Genomic DNA, 18,304 nt, shown 5'->3' with positions numbered 1-18,304 from the left:
GGTGGATCCCATCCGGCCCCATAGATTTGTGCACATCCAGGTGCTGAAGCAGGTCCCTCACCATTTCCCTTTGGATTAGAGGGGCTTCATTCTGCTCCCCATCCCTGTCTTCTAGTTCAGGGGTCTGGGTGCTCAGGGAACAACTGGTCCTACTGCTGAAGACTGAGGCAAAGACTTCATTAAGTACCTCAGCCTTTTCCTCATCCTTGGTCACTATGTTGCCGGCCCCATCTACTAGAGGACAGAGATAATCCTTAGTCCTCTTCCTATTGCTAATATATTTATAGAAGCTTTTTTTGTTGTCCTTGACAACAGAAGCCAGGTTTAGCTCCAGCTGGGCTTTAGCCCTCCTGATTTTTTCCCTACATAGCTTAACTACCTCTTTGTAGTCGTCTTGAGTGGCCTGCCCTTCCTTCCAGAGGCCATAGATCCTCTTTTTTTCCCTAAGTTGTAGCACTAGCTCCCTGTTTAGCCAGGCCGGCCTTTTTCCCCGACGGCTTGTCTTCTGGCACATGGGGACAGCCTGCTCCTGCGCCTTTAAGACTTCCTTCTTGAAAATCATCCAGGCTTCCTGGGCTCCTTTGCCCTGGAGGACTGCCTCCCAGGGGACTTTGTCAACCAGGCTCCTGAAAAGCCCAAAGTCCGCCCTCCGGAAGTCCAAGGTAGCAGTTCTGCTGACCCCTCTCCTTGCTTCTCGCAGAATCGAAAACTCTATCATTTCATGGTCACTGTTCCCAAGACAGCCTCCAACCTTCACATCCCCCACAAGACCTTCCCTATTTACAAACAACAGATCCAGCAGGGCACCTTCCCTAGTTGGCTCTCTCACCAGCTGTGTCAGGAAGTTATCCCCAGCACATTCCAGGAACCTTCTAGACTGTTCCCTCCCTGCTGTATTGTATTCCCAGCAGATGTCCGGCAAATTGAAGTCCCCCACGAGGACAAGAGCTCGCGATCTTGAGACTTCTCCCAGCCGTTTATAGAATATTTCATCTGCCTCCTCATCCTGATTGGGCGGTCTATAACAGACTCCTACTACGATATCCGCCTTGTTAGCCCTGCCCCTGATTCTTACCCAGAAACACTCAACCCCATTATCACCATCATTAAGTTCAAAGCATTCGTAACACTCCTTAACATACAGGGCCACACCCCCGCCTCTCCTTGCTTGCCTATCCTTCCTGAAGAGCCTATAGGCATCCATGGCAGCACTATAGCTATGTGGTATGGTATGTGCCACAGTATGTGCCATGTACTGCATGTGAAGTAGGCCTCGTTTATGGACATATGCAAAAGATGCCATCAAAGAAAAAGCTTTAAGGAAAAGCCTTGTAAAAATGTGAATTTAGTGTTTGACCCATGATATAGGCATATGGAGACAAGGAAGCGTTAAACATAATGCTAAAAGTAACGTCCCTAAATCTGTAAGATCATGGTCTTGAGGACAAATAATAGAAAATAATCATGGAGAAGCATTGTGGAAAAAATTCCCTTTATTTTTCAAATATGCAAACTATCTTTATTAACACTGAAACTCACAGCATGAAGAAAAAGCCCTCAGGAATTAACATAGTCAAACTGCCAGAATGCTATGAACACGCCGTACAGCGCCGAGTTCCAATTGCCTCTTTCTTTCTGGGGCAGAGCAAAAGAAGGACACACAATTTCAGGGCAGTTTTCGTGGGCAGATCTGACTCCTGAAACAACGTGCACGCATCACGCACATAAAGTGACACATGGCCTATCATCTGAAAATCCGTATTCTCCATGGATTTTCTCTCTTAAAATTAATTTTGAAGAGATGTGTCCTAATCCAAGAGCTCCTCATGTATGTATGCATTGAGACAGCTCTGTGTTTCATCCCAAATGTTGCCCATCTAATCATTAGGAATAAATCTGTTTGCAAATAGGAGAAACTCAGAAAGTTTCTGCAAGTAGAAGCAGCGGGACCGCAGTAAAGACTGCACAAACTCGAATACCTGATAATTTAAAAAGAGAGTTGATAAAATTATTTCATACTTTCTGTTATCCAGTTTTGAAGGCTGAGTTAGTACAAGGTCAGCATTGGGTTTGGAAGGAGTACAGACACTTTTGTATTCTTGGCTGAGCTCCTAAAGTCAGATGCAGAGGGGATGTGGGTCCTTGGGATATGCGCAGGGAAGTCAAAGACGAAGTGGAGATATATACACTCTCTATACATCGACAAGTTCTCATCACGTCACCAGCAGGTACAACTCAAAATCAGCGTGCACTGAGCTCCTTCCTGGTAAACCTTGCTTTGGAAGACTCATTACTGGAACGAAGTAAAACGGCCTCTGTTATTTTGAGGGCGGGATTAGTTGGGTAAATCAAGGTGGGCATCAAAATGAAGTACGCAGCTTTACAGAGTGAGAGTTTAGTATTGCCTTTCCTTCTTGGATCAGCAACAAAAAAAATAACTCTGTGTATATGTATGTTTGTGCACATGCACCCCTTTCATATATATATATATATATATGGAGAGGTGTGTATATATATATATGCAAATTCCTGACAATACTTTACTATTCAGATAGTGTAAACAGATAGATAATCCCAATCATAAATTGGTTAACAACATGGGTAAACACCAGAGCTAGAAACTATCAATCAGCTGAATTTTGAAATTCCCCGTGGGAGACTGGCTTGCGGTATTTGGAAATGAGGCCTCTACTGGTTTGTGCTCCATTAATCTCGTGTCGAAAGCAAGAAATCACAAATGGCAAGGCTTGGAGCGTACTACTTTGTGGGAACATCTGAGATCACGTTGATGCGATGAGGTATGGAGAGCCCCTTTTGTGATATGTTTACATGTCTGCTAACAAGAACTGAAAACAGGTCAGACGCCTGCTGAGTTTTATTAAAGTATCATTAGGATCCTTCCAGATAGCTTTTGAAAATGATTGGGCTGGAAGGACCCTTTGCAATATCTCTAAACCAGAAAGCACGTGCATATATTATAAAGCCAGAAGGGACCCTTATGATCATCTAGTTTGACTCTCTGTATAACTCAAGCCATAGGACTTCCCCGAATTAATTCGCATTTGAGCTAGAGTCCAATCCAACAATCTTTTCTTCCAATTCATCCATCAGTTTGCCCGTTATATACAGGAAGTCTCTTCAGGATTAGAATTCAATGCTTTCTTGAGAAGTTGGACAAATAGTCTGGAGAAAAAGAAAAAAAGAAAACCAAGATGCAGTTCAATAGGGACAAATATAAATTACTAAGGTAATAATAAACAACTGCACAAAGACAGGCTGGGAAATTACTAGCTAGGCAGCAGTTCGGCTTAAAACGATGTAGGAATTACCATGTGTTATCACTGGAGTGGAGTCAATGCTATCATGCTGTTGTGAAAAAATAAAGCACTTTGTTGGATTTTATAAGCAGGTCTGTTCTTCATGAAGGTTTAGACTCATGTCAGCTGAGCTGTGTTAATGATAAGCTAGTGCTGTCTTAGCCCACTACAGATACAAGCTAATGCAGTGTATCTTAAAACTCTTTGATTAAGATCCAGTCTTTAGGTACAGCCATCTCATCAAAGAAAGAGTCTAACCTCACTAAGATTTAAGATAAGATGAACAGACTTGAATTTGCTGTATGTATGCATCATGGACAGTTATCCTGATCAGCTGATGCATAGCATGCTATTCAACTACGGTAAATCGAGTCCAAGATCTAAATCTTAACGTACGTGAAATATTCTTTCCTCAGTGCTCAGCGCTAATAAACCTTTAGTTGGATTGCTGTGTCAAATTTTAGTTACTCTACTTTAAGAAAGATGTGGAACAGAGAGGAAGAAGTCCAGAGGAGAGGAACACGAATGATTATTACCTGTGAGGGCATACTGGGTCTGTTTAGTCTAGAAAGGAGAAGAGCAGACATTATAATAGTAGTCATACAAGATAAAAAAAATACTGCAAAGAGGAGGATAATAATTTGTTATCCTACTCACTTGCCCCCTGCTAGAGCAGATCTCATGTCAGAATAAGCAACCTGCCTCCCACAGTCAGGAAACAGCCTGCTGCCTTGGGGCCTGGGGCCAACCACTGCTAAATGGAACACTTCGGTTTACCCTGCTCTGTTACCCGCTTTTATGTCAAAGAGATGCATTTGTCCATTTCTCTCAGATTCCCAACAATCCTCCAGCCCATAAAACCAGAATACTCTGCCCACAGGATGTGGAATGTGGCAGCACCAACATATAATCCTACAGTTCCCGAAGGACTAAAAGAGCCTCAGGATCTGGCTTTGGACATGTCAAGAAATGTATTTTAGGAAGTTTTGTTAGTGCTGGGGAGCTAAGCACGGGCAGTTGCGCGGTGGTGGTTGGCAAAGTTGACTCCAGCTGGTGCCTCTCAGGTCTTCCTTCCTGAGGTCCACTTAGGTGCACCCCTGACTGTAAGGCTAGGACTCCTGGGTGAAAAGGATCAGTGTGGAAAGCCAGGGTAGAGGGGTTTAAGTGATATACGGGGTCTGGAATAATGAGAAGACCTCAAGTAAAAGCTGCCCAGTTTAGATAGTTCGGGTGTGCTGCTGCTCTTCTGGGCCGAGCCGTTTCTAAAGCAGGACAGCTACGCTGCAGTAGGCGAAAAACTGCGTATCCTTTCCATCTTCCTGATTGTATCTAGACATTCGTTTTCTGGATGTTCGTAGACCTGGATATTATGGAGCAAGCCCTGCTGGTCCTGTTCGCTGGAGCGAGAGATACAGGCTGTGTTCCCGGCCACGCCAGGGAAGGGGGATAAAGCACGGATGAAGCAGGTCCCTACTTCTTGCTTGAGCCTCTGAGATGTTTTGGATGTTGTGTGGGCTTATGTCCAAGTGTGTTAAACAGATGCTGAGCTCTGAGAAATTTATCCTGAATTTATAAGTTTGGGGTCTGGCAAGTGTTGGGGATGTGATTGGGTACTGCCTAGGAAAGATAGGAGCTGTAGAAAGACAGAGACATTTTGAAGCACATTCTGGAGCAACGTGACTGAAGGGAAGTCACGTCTGAAAATAGCCAAAGATGAGCAAAGGAACAGTTTCCTTCGGAGTCTTATGATGAGGAGTGAAACTGTTTTCTGAGCAAGTCTGGGGTGGTGGAGTCATTCCTGGCATGGAGGTACCGCCCAGCTGCTCAGGTGGGCAAACTGTTTAATCTTTGTTTCCCCTTCTGGTTTCACCAAGAGGAGAACAGCTTGCTAGAGAGAAATGAAGTTAACTGGTGTTCGCCAGAGCTTGGCAGAGGGGAGAGCTGTTTCAGAGGCTGAATAATGGATATAATAAATTCTTTAATTGTTCACTGCTTTCACAATCCTTTAGCATCTTCAACTAACGAAAAGCCTGTTGACCTCTATTAGTGCTACCAGCCAGCCCAGTAAGCCCTGGCCCTGCTGTATGGTCCCACATTCCTTCAGGAGCTGGGTGACATTGGGATCTGCAGCCAGAAGGGTTGCCAGAGTGAGAAGCTCTCAGGAAGCATCATCTGCGTATCTGTGCAAACACCAGGACCGTGAGCAAGGAGGACACTGCGTTTATCATAATCACTCTTGCCAGTGAAAAGCTGGACAGGAGTGCTGGGGCTCTCCAGAGATCTCCAAACGGCCAAAGCTAAAAGCTTTACATGCTCGGGGGAAGGCACTGACCGAGTGAAGGCTTTGCAGCTGTATCCTGCTGGGTGGAGTCATCATGGCAACATTTTGGTGCCAGTCCGCAGGTGGTGGTGTCCCCGACCCACCTTGCCACTTAGCTGTGCTCTCGGTTTAGCTCAGAAATGAAGGAGATCCTATTCCAGCTCGTTCACTGAGTCTTCTTTACTTGGGTCTAACTTTTGGACCTCGTAAGAATGACTAAATCAGGCTTTTGTGGAATAAAACTTCTTTGCTGTTTAATTTTCTCCTCTTTAATGTCAGTCAAAAAGAGGTGGGGGAGAAGTGGGACCAGGGAAGACTGCATGTGGAAGAGAGGGGAGAAAAGTGTGCATCTTGGAGAGTGGGTATTTCTCTGTTCTCCACTATGGACTTGCTGTTTCAAGTCTTGGCTTTTTACAGCATTAATCTGCACTCTGCTGCCCGATTTCACAGTGCTGTCTCGCTCCTGGGGTGCCTGTGGGTGTCGTTCTGTGGGCAAACCAGGTGGGAGAGCTGCTCTTTCTCCTCTATCACAGAATTACCAAGTTCGCAGTCCTGCGCATCCAGCTCATGCCGGGAAAGATGCTCCACAATGCCAGCCCCCAGAGAATCCCCCAAGACATTGGTGGTCGTTCTAAGGCGGTCCCTGAAAAATCAGAGAGAAAAATGAAATATAAGGGGAAGAAGACTATTTCAAGAAACATCTTCAATGAAACTTTTTCTACCTTTCAAGTCACTCTAATAATTGACACTTCAACATTGGACAGGAAAATGACTCACAGAGAGCCTTCCTTGATTGACAGCCCACAGCACGGGCTTCACATTCATTCCCGCTCTATTTCATTCCCAGTTTCTCACTGTAAAGTTTTGGACTTGCCAAAAACCGAAGGAAATGTTACTGTGCTTCCACATGGACGGTTTCCTTTCCCAGGGGCTGCTAAGGCCTGTCTGCAGGCTCAGATGAGCCTCGCCACATCTGTCACACTGGAGCTGTGTTTTGTTTTACAAAAAGTGCAGAAATTGTGTGACTCAGTGCTGCTGTGGAGCCAGATCTCCTCGGCGTGGACAGCATACACTAAGACAAGGCACCAGATTCTTCATGCAAAATGGCAAACCTAAAATGCCCTTTGCAAGGAGATATCCTCCACAACCACCACTGTAAGTAAGGGCTGAAACTATCACCAGTCCAGCAACCCATCGTATGCTTCGGCGGTAACAACAGATAAGACTTTTGGTACCTGATTGAAACCAACCTTTCTGGGTAAGTACAAGAGGTAACCTGGTGTCTTAGGAGGCAGGGCCTTTTCCAGCCAAGTCTGTTCTTACACACAGTTCACAGAAGTGGAGGTGTTGGGCAAGACTTTGTTTCCAACTGCTCAGCCATGGCTGGGAGCAGACTTTGGCAGCTTTGGCTATAAATCAGCAATACAAGATACAGAAGAACAGAGGAAACACGAACAGCGTATCCCTGAGTCAGGATTTTGTCGTGTCGGAGAAGACTGCGAGAGTGAGCACTGTGCACGAAGGCATTCTTCAGTCTAGTTCTTAAGAGCACTCCTGTGAAATCACTTCTCCCAAGGTTTAAAAGGGAAAGAAAGGTGAGATGGAGCAATGTAGCTCATCCCAGTGGTAGCAATGTCTTATTCCAATTCCCATGTTTGGTGGCGTAGAACCATCACTCTGCAGTGTGAATTTACTTGTTATTGGCACAACCTGTCCCTGTTGGTCTCGAGATAGTTTCTGGGTGGCTTTTAAGATAAAGCAAACTAAGGACTGGATGAAAGACAGAGCTCAGAGGGTCATGATTAGGGGCCCAGAGTCTAGTTGGGGGTCAGTGACAAGTGGTGTTCCCCAGGGGTCAGTACTGGGTCCAGTCCTGTTCAATACATTCATCAATGACCTGGATGAAGGGACAGAGTGCACCCTCAGCAAGTTCGCTGATGATACAAACCAGAAGGCTGTGCCACCATCCAGTGAGACCTGGACAGGCTGGAGAGCTGGGCAGAGAGGAACCTCATGGAGTTCAACAAGGGCAAGTGTAGGGTGCTGCACCTGGGGAGGAATAACCCCCTGCCCCAGGACAGGCTGGGGGTGACCCACTGGAGAGCAGCTCTGTGGAAAGAGACCTGGGAGTCCTGGGGGACAACAGGATGCCCATGAGGCAGCGATGGGCCCTTGTGGCCAAGAAGGCCAACGGCATCCTGGGGGGCATCAAGAAGAGCGTGGGCAGCAGGTGGAGGGAGGTCATCCTCCCCCTCTGCTCGGCCCTGGGGAGGCCACAGCTGGGTCGTTGTGTCCAGTTCTGGGCTCCCCGGCTCCAGAAGGACAGGGAACTGCTGGAGAGGGGACAGCAAAGGGCTGCCAAGATGCTGAGGGGACTGGAACACCTCTTTGATGAGGAAAGGCTGAGGGATTTGGGTCTCTTCAGTCTGGAAAAAAGACGACTGAGGCGGGATCTTATCGACGCTTATAAATACTGAAAGGGGGGGTGTCAGGAGGATGGGGCCAGACTCTTCTCAGTGGTGCCTGGGGACAGGACAAGGGGTAATGGGCACAAACTTGACCATGGGAAGTTCCATCTGAACACGAGGAGGATTTTCTTTGCTGTGAGGGTGGCAGAGCCCTGGCACAGGCTGCCCAGAGAGGTGGGGGAGTCTCCGTCTCTGGAGACATTCCAACCCCACCTGGACGCGTTCCTGTGCCACCTGCTGTGGGTGACCCTGCTGTGGCCGGGGGTTGGAGGAGATGATCTCCAGAGGTCCCTTCCAACCCCAAGCATTCTGTGATTCTGTGACATTCTGCTTGGTGACCAGGCTTGACCAGGCTTGGTGACCAAGCTTGGTGACCAAGCTGACCAGGCTTGGTGACCGGGTAAGTGACCTCTGATGCTTTGGGTCACTGAAGTACATGGTGAAGGCTCCAGCATGGACAGAGAGGGCTACTGTGCAAAGATCTCGTGGATCCAAGTGTGTTTCAAGCTTAATGATACAGGTTACTGAGCCTGCTTGTAGCGGAGACATTGGGAGTACATACGAACCCTGTAAGCACTGTCAGGGAGCACAGAGCAGTGCATGCTGCTGAGCAGAGGACTTACAGAAACCAGTCCACAGCGATGATCAGCGTAATGTCTTCAGTAGGCAGCCCCACTGATGTCAACACTATAACCATAGTCACTAGTCCTGCCTGGGGAATACCGGCGGCTCCGATGCTGGCTGCCGTGGCAGTGATGCTGAAGGGAAGAGGAAAGCACAGCTATCAGCAAAGGGAAGAAAAGAGGTAGTCACTTTTGCAAAAATGTCAGGAAGTAACTCAAACTCATCAGCTACAAAACACCTTGGCAGCCTTTCTGCCCTGGTCACCGAGCAGGATGGTGACACGTGGGACATCAACGCAGCGGCCAGGCTCCCCCCTGCCAGGCACCCATCCATAACAGGCCGCACACTGCAGCTCTAGCAAAGGGACGGCTCAGACCTGGAAATGCAGTAAGGGCTCAAGTGGAGCCTCAAAGACGTGGTGCACCAATCTGATGTGCTTCTACACTTGGAGGTGTAGTACATCCTTCTTTTCCATGCTTTTTTTTCCTCTTTCTATCTCCTGAGCAACAGAGGAACCTGGCCACACCTCAGACAAGCCAACAAAACCGAAGCCCTTCCTGTAGCCCCATAATTCTTTCAAAAGTCACCTTATTGTGATGATCTGCCCGAAGTCAAGTTCATAGTTGTTGACTTGTGCAATGAAGATGGCTGCAAGGGCCTCATACAGAGCAGTGCCATCCATGTTAATTGTAGCTCCCACGGGCAGAACAAACCTCGTGATGCGCCTGTCCACACCATTGTTTTCTTCCAGGCACCTGAAGGTGATGGGCAGAGTCGCTGAGCTGAAAGGAATTTACAAAACAACATGAATCGGGTATATGCTGACTTTGGAAGAGGGACTGAGCCTCTGCCTGGTTTACGACCTTACCCACCTGCTTTTTCACCCTGCCATGTGAGCCAGAGGCCAGAAGCTGCTAGGAGAAAGAGCAGTCTAAGCAAGGCTTCCTCAGATATGGTGCACGCTACAGTTGCACATTCAGACATGGCTTTCCTCAGGGGGCTGGGGCCGGGGCTGTGTAGCCCTGAGGCTGATGATGCTGGTATAACACCAAAACGCGGTGATGCTGGAGGATTCAGGGTACATAGGACAGAGCCTCAAGACCAAAACTCCTTTTCCAGCTATTAAAAAAAACTCGAGCCCTTTCTCACCCCCCTTGTCAGTGCGTGAGACAAGAATGACCCGGGTGCGAGAATACAGCTTGCAGAGAAAGCAGAGGATTGTTTCTGAAAGAGAACATGAGCAGGAAAAATGCAGTGTGTTCCCACATGAGAACGCATGTGGGAGAGCTCGTTATGCGCTTGCCGGGAAACGGACAGAGCAAGAAACACATCACTCAGGAAACGACAGCTACCTGCGATCCCTTGCGTCAGCTGTGTGGCATGGCAGCGCGAGCCACGGAACGCACGAGTGTTTCTGCCTTCGCGCAGGTCTCCTGTGAGTTTAGTGCCAGCTGCATACAGCACGTGTGCTCGGGAGAGAGAAACGTGCGAAAGTGTGCGAGCACGTGTGTGCGAGAGGTACGTGCGTGGGGAATAACGCTGCAATTCAGTGGGATTTGATATTTGCCCTGAGCTCAGCGTTTCGGTGCTGCAAGCAGAATCGCCACCACGTTTGGTAAGGAGGAATATGGGTCATGCGCTGATGGTTAGAGACGGCCACGTGATTAAGGCTTCCGAGCGGGGAATCTTTCCACTCTCAAATGAGCTCGGCTGGGCCAGCGCAAAAAGCTGCTAGTGCTAAAAATTTGGAGATTGCAGTGCTGCACTAAGGGCAGCGGAGTGCCGAGAAGCATCCCCAGAGTATCCACACCAGCCCCAACCCTACTCCTCTACAGCCATCGTACCTTGAGGAGGTGCCCAGGGCTGTGATGAGGGCCTGCAGAAGCCCTGCGATGAATACCCAGGGGTTTCTGTGAGTGACGATGAAGTAGAGCAGTGGCAGGATGCAGAGGGCATGAATGAGGAGTCCAACGATGACGGTGAGCGTGTACATCCCCAGCTGGCCTCCCATCACTGCTAGGTCATCCATCTCCAAGATTTTGCCAGCAATTAAAAACATGATCCCAACTGGAGCATACCTGTGGCAGAAACACAAAGCCGATGCTCAGAACTGGCACCCACAGGTTCACACCAGCTTTAATGCATGCTGTCTGGACAAATCCCCAGTAAGCCAGCGCACCAGAAGTGCTCACTGAGCCTAATTGTTGGATGATACTGCTGTTTCTTTTCTGGAAACCTGGAGAGACATGGGACTTGTTCACCATATGGTCAAAAACCAGCGCTCGTTGCACTGTTGGGGACCCCAGGACTCCTGTGCACACAGCTTGGGCACTGGTGCAGGTTTCCTCCTCCTTCTGGGTTCCCCACAGGTTTCCACAACAGTCCTTGTAGAATTGATAGGGGAGGTTATGTAGAGGAGTTTTTAGAGTCCCTTCCTTTCCTAACACAGCTTGGGCTGAGAGTATTTTTTTTACGGAGAGGCACAGGGAAGTACAGGAGAAACGGACTCAGGGAGTAAAAGCAAGAGTGTCCTATAGGCTCTGGGGTATCAGCCTTGCTATCTTCAGATGTTCACATTTAGGGAATAGGAACATCTAGGGAATCCATATCTGGTGTAGCAAGGACTGGGCACACCAACAACTGCGGAAGCAGCCATGGCTTATATAAAATCCCATTTTGAGGTACGCTGCTATCCTTTACATTCCTTATGGCTTTTTCCCCCCTCCATAACAACGCGTCTCATGAGCAGCAGTGAGGCTCCACAGAAAGGAAGCCATAACACAGACATGGAGAATATCACGGGCACTAAACTAAACATGGACAAATAACTGGACCAAAGAAAATCCCAGGTCTGTGGCCACACCTCTCAGGGCTTGGCCTCTGCAGCCCAAGAGCTCACATGCAATTCATGCACAAAGCTCCGAGGTCCACATGCCAAATTCCAACTTAGCCTGGGAGGTTTGGAAAAGTGTCAGGAAAGGATTTCACAAATATTTCATTTCCTCTGATCTTCCTCTTAGAAGACATTCGTGGCTGCAGCTAGTGACCAGATCTCCCCAAGAAAAACAAGCTCCTGGGAGATGCTCTTGCAGACTGTGGCTTCAGGAAGGAGTTCTGGGCTGCAGCTGGAGTCCTGCCTCCTGTACCAGCAGGATTTTGTAAGTCGGGAGGTCTCTCCAGACACTAGCTACTGTCAGCTCAGGCGGTTTCCTGAGTGTAACCAATGTGCTCTACATCAACAGCCCGCCTTCCTTCGCTGTAAGGGGGAGCTGAAGGAGGGGATGTGGAAGGCACCTTGAAATTGTCTCTGGGTGTAATGTGCAGATCTGCTTGTTCCACTGTGCTCATGCTCTCCCTTCTGTTCCCTCGGGCAACTCTTATCTCTTCTTAGGAAAGCAAGGCCCCAAGTTCTGGCTCATCCGTGGAGGAAAAGATCCCAGAGCGGCTGGGGCCCCCCAGCGCTCTGCTATGAGCTCAGGGTTGTTCTTCCCCTTTGTGTCCTTCTGTGTAAGGCCTGTCCCCCTGTGCCCAGGGTGTTGCACTGCGACTAGAAGACCAGGGAACGGAAACTGGAGTGATGTAAAATGGGAAATGGTGTGGGGCTGACAGATCCCCTCCCAGTCAGACATTTCCATGTACGCCGCCAGCCCCACATCTCTGCTGTCTCGCAGTACCCACCACAAACTCCTATTTAGACCTTGAGCCCTAGATGGGTAAAGAGCTTAAAATAACAAGGTTTGGTAAAATGCTGCCTTCTAGAGAAGACTCGTCTCAGCAATGCCTTGTAGCACGGGCAGCCTCGCAGGGAAAGCACCAAGCAGCTGAGCTCTAGCGGAGCTGGGATCTGGGAGACCTCACACTGAAAGGCAGTAACTTTGAGTTGACCTTGTCAACTCAGCTCAACTCTCGGAGCTGATGCATACAGGTGCCACCCTGAGCAGCAGGAAAGTGGAAATAGGTTATTGTGATTTGTAGCTAAGTAAGACTCCTGGAACATAGCTGGAAGGAAAGCTTTTTGTGGGAAAGCCTCACACCCTACCCCTGTTGGTAAGGCTAAGAGATCTTCCACTCCAGCTCTCTGGTCTTCCAAGGATGTTTCCAGCAGCCTCAAGGAAAGCAAGTCCTGGTGTACCTGATATTTCTGAGGTAAAAACAAAAAACAGGAAATGAAATGTGAACAAATATCCCATCCAGACTTTTCCCTCCAGCCTGATGGAGCCAAAGAAGAGCTGTGCCCATTTGCTTTTCCTGTGCATGTCATCCTTAAAACTACCCCACTTCTCATCAGGTCAGCGGAAACTGCACCTGCAGACCTCCTGCTCTAACCGGCCGTGCTCCTCACCAGATGATAATGGCCACCAGCCTCATGATGGCTTCGTTGAGGCAGTTAAAGAACTCCCGCAGGGCCCGTCCCTTCTGCTTCATGCTGCCGATCACCAAACCGAAGCACATGGAGAACACTACCAGCCCCAGTGCGTTCACCCCATTGGCTGAGCCCGGGATGGGAATGACTTCTTCAAAGGTCAGCACCTCGGAGACGGTCCCCAGGGCATGAGTGACGTTCTCCAGGATGCCGGTGAAGTTCTCAGGCACAGGGATCTGAGTGGTTGTCACACCTGCTGTGACATTGCTGCTGCGGAGGACAGTTCTGGTGAAGACCCTGGTGCTGTACTGCGTCTTGTACTGAAAAGACACAGATTGTCAGATGCACTCACAAGCCCTGGTTGAGGAGCTCAGGACAACATGCTAGGCTCTCACATTGCTTCCTAAAGAAAGGAGAGTACTGCAAGTTCACTGCTGACCTGTGTGGGGAACTTGCCTTGCTTGTTCTCAACCTCCCTAACTTAGTACTTTGAGCCAAAATTTCATAGAGCTGAAGGTCAAAAGAGACCATTGGAGCATCTCGTATTCCTAGGACCGAGATATTCTGGCTTCTCTGATAACCCTTTATACTGCTTCCAAAGGCACTAGCACTACAGAAGAGACAAATCCTTGGAGAACCTGCTCCCGTTTCACTGGCAGTCCAAGCCCGCTACTGGAGATCACACAAACCCTTCCTGGCTCTGAGTGTGGGATGGGACGGAGGTTGAAGGCCCCATCTACAGACAGCTTGAAAAGCTTGTGTGTGGGATGCCATCGTACAGACTAAGGACTGCAATGCCTCCTGGAGCTGGCAGAGCTGGGAAAGGGTGAAGGCAGTATAAAATAATTGCTATTCCATCCCCCAGAGAAACAGGTTGGACCATGGTCTAGGGCACAAGGTGCAAGGGAAGCGCCAAGTGGGATTTCATACCTGTTTGAAGCAGGCTTCTACCAGGTTGGGCGGGAACATATTCCTGCAGTAGATAAAATGAGGAAAGAGTTACTGTCCTGTTTGACTAGCAAGAAAACATGGGCTTCCTGGCCAACACCTCTGTCCTGGAGCAGTGTCTGAGGTCACAACTCTCACAATTCCAGGCTACGGAGCAAACGGGCCCTTTCTGTCTGACTGACAGAAGATGGGAATATGCTGATCTGGAGCCAGGCACCTTCCTGCATCTTTTCAGACTCCCGCTGCATCTTTTCAGAGTCCAGAAGGTTGTATTTCAGGTGTGTGAAAAGAGATTACACACATACGGCACTGGGATATGGGTCCATCGTAAAAGCACCATCAAACCCAACTGAGCCTTAGAAGAATAGCGTATTACAATTTTTATTATACTGCCTTGCTCTCAGCTTCATAGGCTGTCATCTGAGCATAGGCTGTGACACTTCAAAAGGACATTCCATGGAGGAATGGTCTCAAAATGAGACCAGCTTGTTCACCTACCTCACCAAGTCCATGAAGGCATCTGTGGTCTGCACCTGCTCAATTCTGCCTTCTCGGTGAAGCTTGTCCTTAGATCCTTTTCCTGGGTGGATGATGATCACCATTAGGATGCCAATGAAGACTGCTATGATTGTGGTCACCATGTAGTAGACAACAGCCCGCATCCCCATCTTCCCTGAGGCTCTGCCATCCAGCGAGGCCATCCCTGGGGAGTCACACAGAGAGACACGGTGAGAAGGTCTATTTTCTTAGAGGGAAGGGGAAGATTCAAAGTGTGCAGGGCACAGGTCTCAGTGGGATGGGGAGCTGGGGTCTCTAGGAAGCACAGCATACAAGGGGCAGACTTTGGAGCTCCAAGGTGATGTTGATATGAGAGAGTGTGGCTTGTGGTTACGAAGAAGCATAGCACTGCTGCATTTGGGAATGTAGTAATTTCCAAGAGTCCCCTCCCAGTAAACTGGGCCTTTAAGTCCCCAATGGTGGGATGTTTCAGCAGGTGGAATGCCTTGCAGTCCCTTCCGCTGGCTGAAAGCTTGGCTGGCTGACATGTGTTCTATGAGGACCTGGATGAAACAAGCTCTCCAGCCAGCGATCCACTCCAGCTCTTTTGGACTGACATGAATTAACCTTCCCTAGGCTGGAGCAAACCCGAAGCTGACTTGGGCAACAAACTTGTTGACGTTTGAGGTAATGTAGGATGAAATCCTTGTTAGCGCTCAAGTGCTGGGCATTAGAAACACCACATTGTGTACTCCCTAGTCTTCTGAGAAAGCACAAGGCCTTCTGCTTCTCTTCCCCACTACTGAGCCAGCAGAGGTACGAGTGTGGGTCATGTTCACTACATCTGTGGGTTCAGGCTTGTCACTATTAGCCAAGTTAATCCAAGCACCTCCAGCTGGGGCACTCCAACAACAGCTAGCGTCCATCTTTGCTGATTATTGCCTTGGCTGAAAGCAGCAGAAAGCAATTCTCACCTGTAATCAAGCTAGAGACAATGAGAGGAAGAACCAACATCTGAAGCATACGCATCAGGAGCTCGCCGGGGAAGGAGAAATACTTGATCTGGCGATAGGTCAGCTGGTAGGGCCGGAGGGAAAACGCCAGGATGATTCCTGTGGATCAGCAAGGGATGAGAATGGAAACGGGACAGTGTGATCCAGTGGTCTGTCTCTCAGTCCTACAGCGTGGCTTTTCTCTTTCTCATCTCCTTTCAGCTCCTTCTGTCCCCAAAGGAGCAGATGCTCTTTCTTTTTCTAAAAGGCCATGATCCAGTTTTTACTGCATGCGCTCTCCCTCCCTCTGACATATTTATGTGCACAGAAGCCTCGTGCTCAACCACTGGTCTCCTTGTTGCTCTGTCTGCTGCTCCTCTGGGTTCTGTTCCCAGGAAGCTCACGAACACAGAAATGCTGTGACCAGGGATACGATCTCCCAGCCTAACCTAAGTGTGACCACACAGTTCAGAGACTTTGTCCACCCACCTCTTAAAGCTGTGTTCAGCCAGTGAGTTAGAGACATACAGCGTGGATCAAAAGCTAGGGACAATCCACTATCTGCTGGGAGGTTTGGTTTGGATTGCATCACAGCCCTGTGCATCGGTTCCTCCTTCTGGTACTGTCAGACTAAAGCTGTGGGATGAATCTGAAGAGCTCTTGTGCCTGTAACTGCACTCACAAGAAGCCTCTGAACTTTTTACGAGGATTGGTAGAGCTGGATCATCAAGCCCTTTCTGTTGTAGACTGTTCCTAAGCTGCAGCCCGAGAAGATCAACAAGGACTCCCTCACACATGCCCTCTGCAAGGTCTGTTGTCCTTGCACACGAAGGTACTTCTGATTGGGACAGCATTTTGAGCTGTCAGCTCATCAGCTTCACCTCCCCAGTCAGATCATTATGATAAAATAAAATCTTTGTAGAACAAACTTCCCCCCACATTTATAAATGGTGCCCAGTGTTGCCACCAGCTCCGTACCTAGTAAGACTGCAGCAATGGTGAAGAGGACAAAGGCATTTCTCCTGAAGAAGCTTTTAGCGCTGTCAGCAGTGATGCTGTGCATCCGCTTCTTGGCCCGCGCTGCCCGTTTCTGCACCGCCTGCCGAAGGCGCTGGACCCGGCTCTCTGCATTGAGCCTCTTGGCTGCGTCCTCGTTGAGGAACAGGCTGTTGACGTGACTCTGCTCGCTCATGGTCAGCACAGCTGCTCGGTCCCCAAGGCACGGCTCTGCCTACGCTGGGCAGGGAGAAGCACAGGAGGGAAAGCGTAAGTTGCAGCACCCAACACCTTGCCTTCATTTTTAGGTCGTTTCCATGGGGCCCTGAGCAGGTTTATTTAGAGTTGATTAATGAGCTCCTCCACCCCTCTGCAAGGAGCAGACGCCGGGGAAAGGCATCTAAAGGGCTGCCAGGGTCTTGTCACGACTGCTCTGGTGTCTCTGGAGAAGCTCTGGCCTCTGTAGCACCCAACGTGCACTGAGGAGCAGCTTGTGGCCCCTACCAGAACAGCTTTCCCATGACAGCAAGCGGCACTGTCTGTTTCTGCAGAAAGGAACATAATTCCTTTGCCTTCTGTGGAGCCTGAGGATAATGCTTTACTGACTTTCCTTTGAAGCACAATAGGACTTTCAAGTAGTATCTCTTGTCAAACCCCACTGATGGGCTTGACCTGCTGTCCTGTCTTCACAAATACTAAGATCAAACCTACCCCAAAGAGGTAACTAAAGGACCGGTTCTGCTCCGTTACTTCCTGGCTGCAAGGCCTGGAGCAGTCTACTGTTCTTTAACTGTTTAATTTTTACTATTATTCCCATATTCCTCAGAACAAAAGAACAAGGAGGGCTACACAGGCACACCAGTCCACTCTGGAGTGCTAGAAGGCACCAGCAATCCAACAGTTCTTATCATTAGGACGATTATTGCCTGACTACGCAAGTGGCATTTTCCTATTGTCACTGTGCCTTGGCAGATACAAGGTCTGAAAATTATTCTTGTTCTGAAGAAGAACAAAGTCACCTTAGCACATTAGCAGGTGCTGAAAGACCTTTCTTTGATGTTGCAAGGCAAATAAGAACTACTCCACTTGCAATCCTAAATTTAAGTCAAAGAAGCCATCACAACTGGCATTACATTCGTTGTAAAATATACATTTAGTGTCTGCCATTTGGACCGAGATAAATGCCTGTCATGAATTGAAGACATTGCCTTAAAGAGGAATTGGTTCACGGTCCAACATTGCAAGGTCATTTCCAACAGACAGATGGAGGAAAACCTCTGTTCTGATAGAACGGTTGTTTGCACAGAAGCTAATGCCTCCATGAGGTTCAGAGCAGTGGAGAGACACCCGAGGTGGCCCAGCCAAGTCACTCTAAGCCCTCCCAAGGCTGAGCTGTGTGAAGGCCACTGGGCTTTTGCTGCAGGAACCTTGCAGTACCGCTGTGGTCACCCAAGCTTTTTGGATTAGCAAACAGCATTCTCCGGATTTTGGTCCACTGATTCCAGCTTGATCACACGTTCGCTTTCTTATTCCACCACCCTACGTTTATCTGTTGATGGAGCCAATATACATCAGACTGGGTGAAAACTTTGCCTGTCTTCTTCCATTTCACTGCCAGCCCTCCTACTTCTCACAGCTATGCATGAGAGAAAAGAACTGCAAAGTACGTATTCCTTCAGTTCGTTGAACTCCACAGTATATTAAGAAACTATGGATTCAATCCCCTGTGCCCTAGAATAGACTTCTATTATTCATTTAGTAGCCTCCCAGATATAGGG

At 48.7% G+C, this 18,304-nt stretch overlaps 1 protein-coding gene across 22 annotated transcripts in view; it reads right to left on the bottom strand.

The window, feature by feature from the left end:
- Window positions 1-1,475: 1,475 nt before the first annotated feature.
- LOC141734391 (excitatory amino acid transporter 4-like) overlaps window positions 1,476-18,304 on the bottom strand; it is a 40,328-nt gene continuing 23,499 nt past the window's right edge. For 7 of the 22 annotated variants that reach the window (XM_074566116.1, XM_074566111.1, XM_074566117.1 and 4 more), the window contains 11 exons: window positions 16,509-16,766; window positions 15,513-15,650; window positions 14,539-14,743; window positions 14,023-14,065; window positions 13,072-13,412; window positions 10,574-10,807; window positions 9,317-9,511; window positions 8,729-8,863; window positions 6,177-6,280; window positions 3,854-3,881; window positions 1,476-3,183 (listed from right to left, as the gene is read on the bottom strand). In XM_074566116.1, the coding sequence (XP_074422217.1) occupies window positions 3,877-3,881; window positions 6,177-6,280; window positions 8,729-8,863; window positions 9,317-9,511; window positions 10,574-10,807; window positions 13,072-13,412; window positions 14,023-14,065; window positions 14,539-14,743; window positions 15,513-15,650; window positions 16,509-16,722 (1,614 nt within the window). In that variant the 5' untranslated portion in view covers window positions 16,723-16,766 and the 3' untranslated portion in view covers window positions 1,476-3,183; window positions 3,854-3,876. The other 15 variants (XM_074566101.1, XM_074566102.1, XM_074566094.1 and 12 more) reach the window with 3 other exon arrangements.

The sequence above is a fragment of the Larus michahellis genome, chromosome 23, assembly GCF_964199755.1.
Source record: "Larus michahellis chromosome 23, bLarMic1.1, whole genome shotgun sequence".
Classification (NCBI taxonomy): domain Eukaryota; kingdom Metazoa; phylum Chordata; class Aves; order Charadriiformes; family Laridae; genus Larus; species Larus michahellis.
This window is presented reverse-complemented; position numbering and strand designations above follow the sequence as displayed.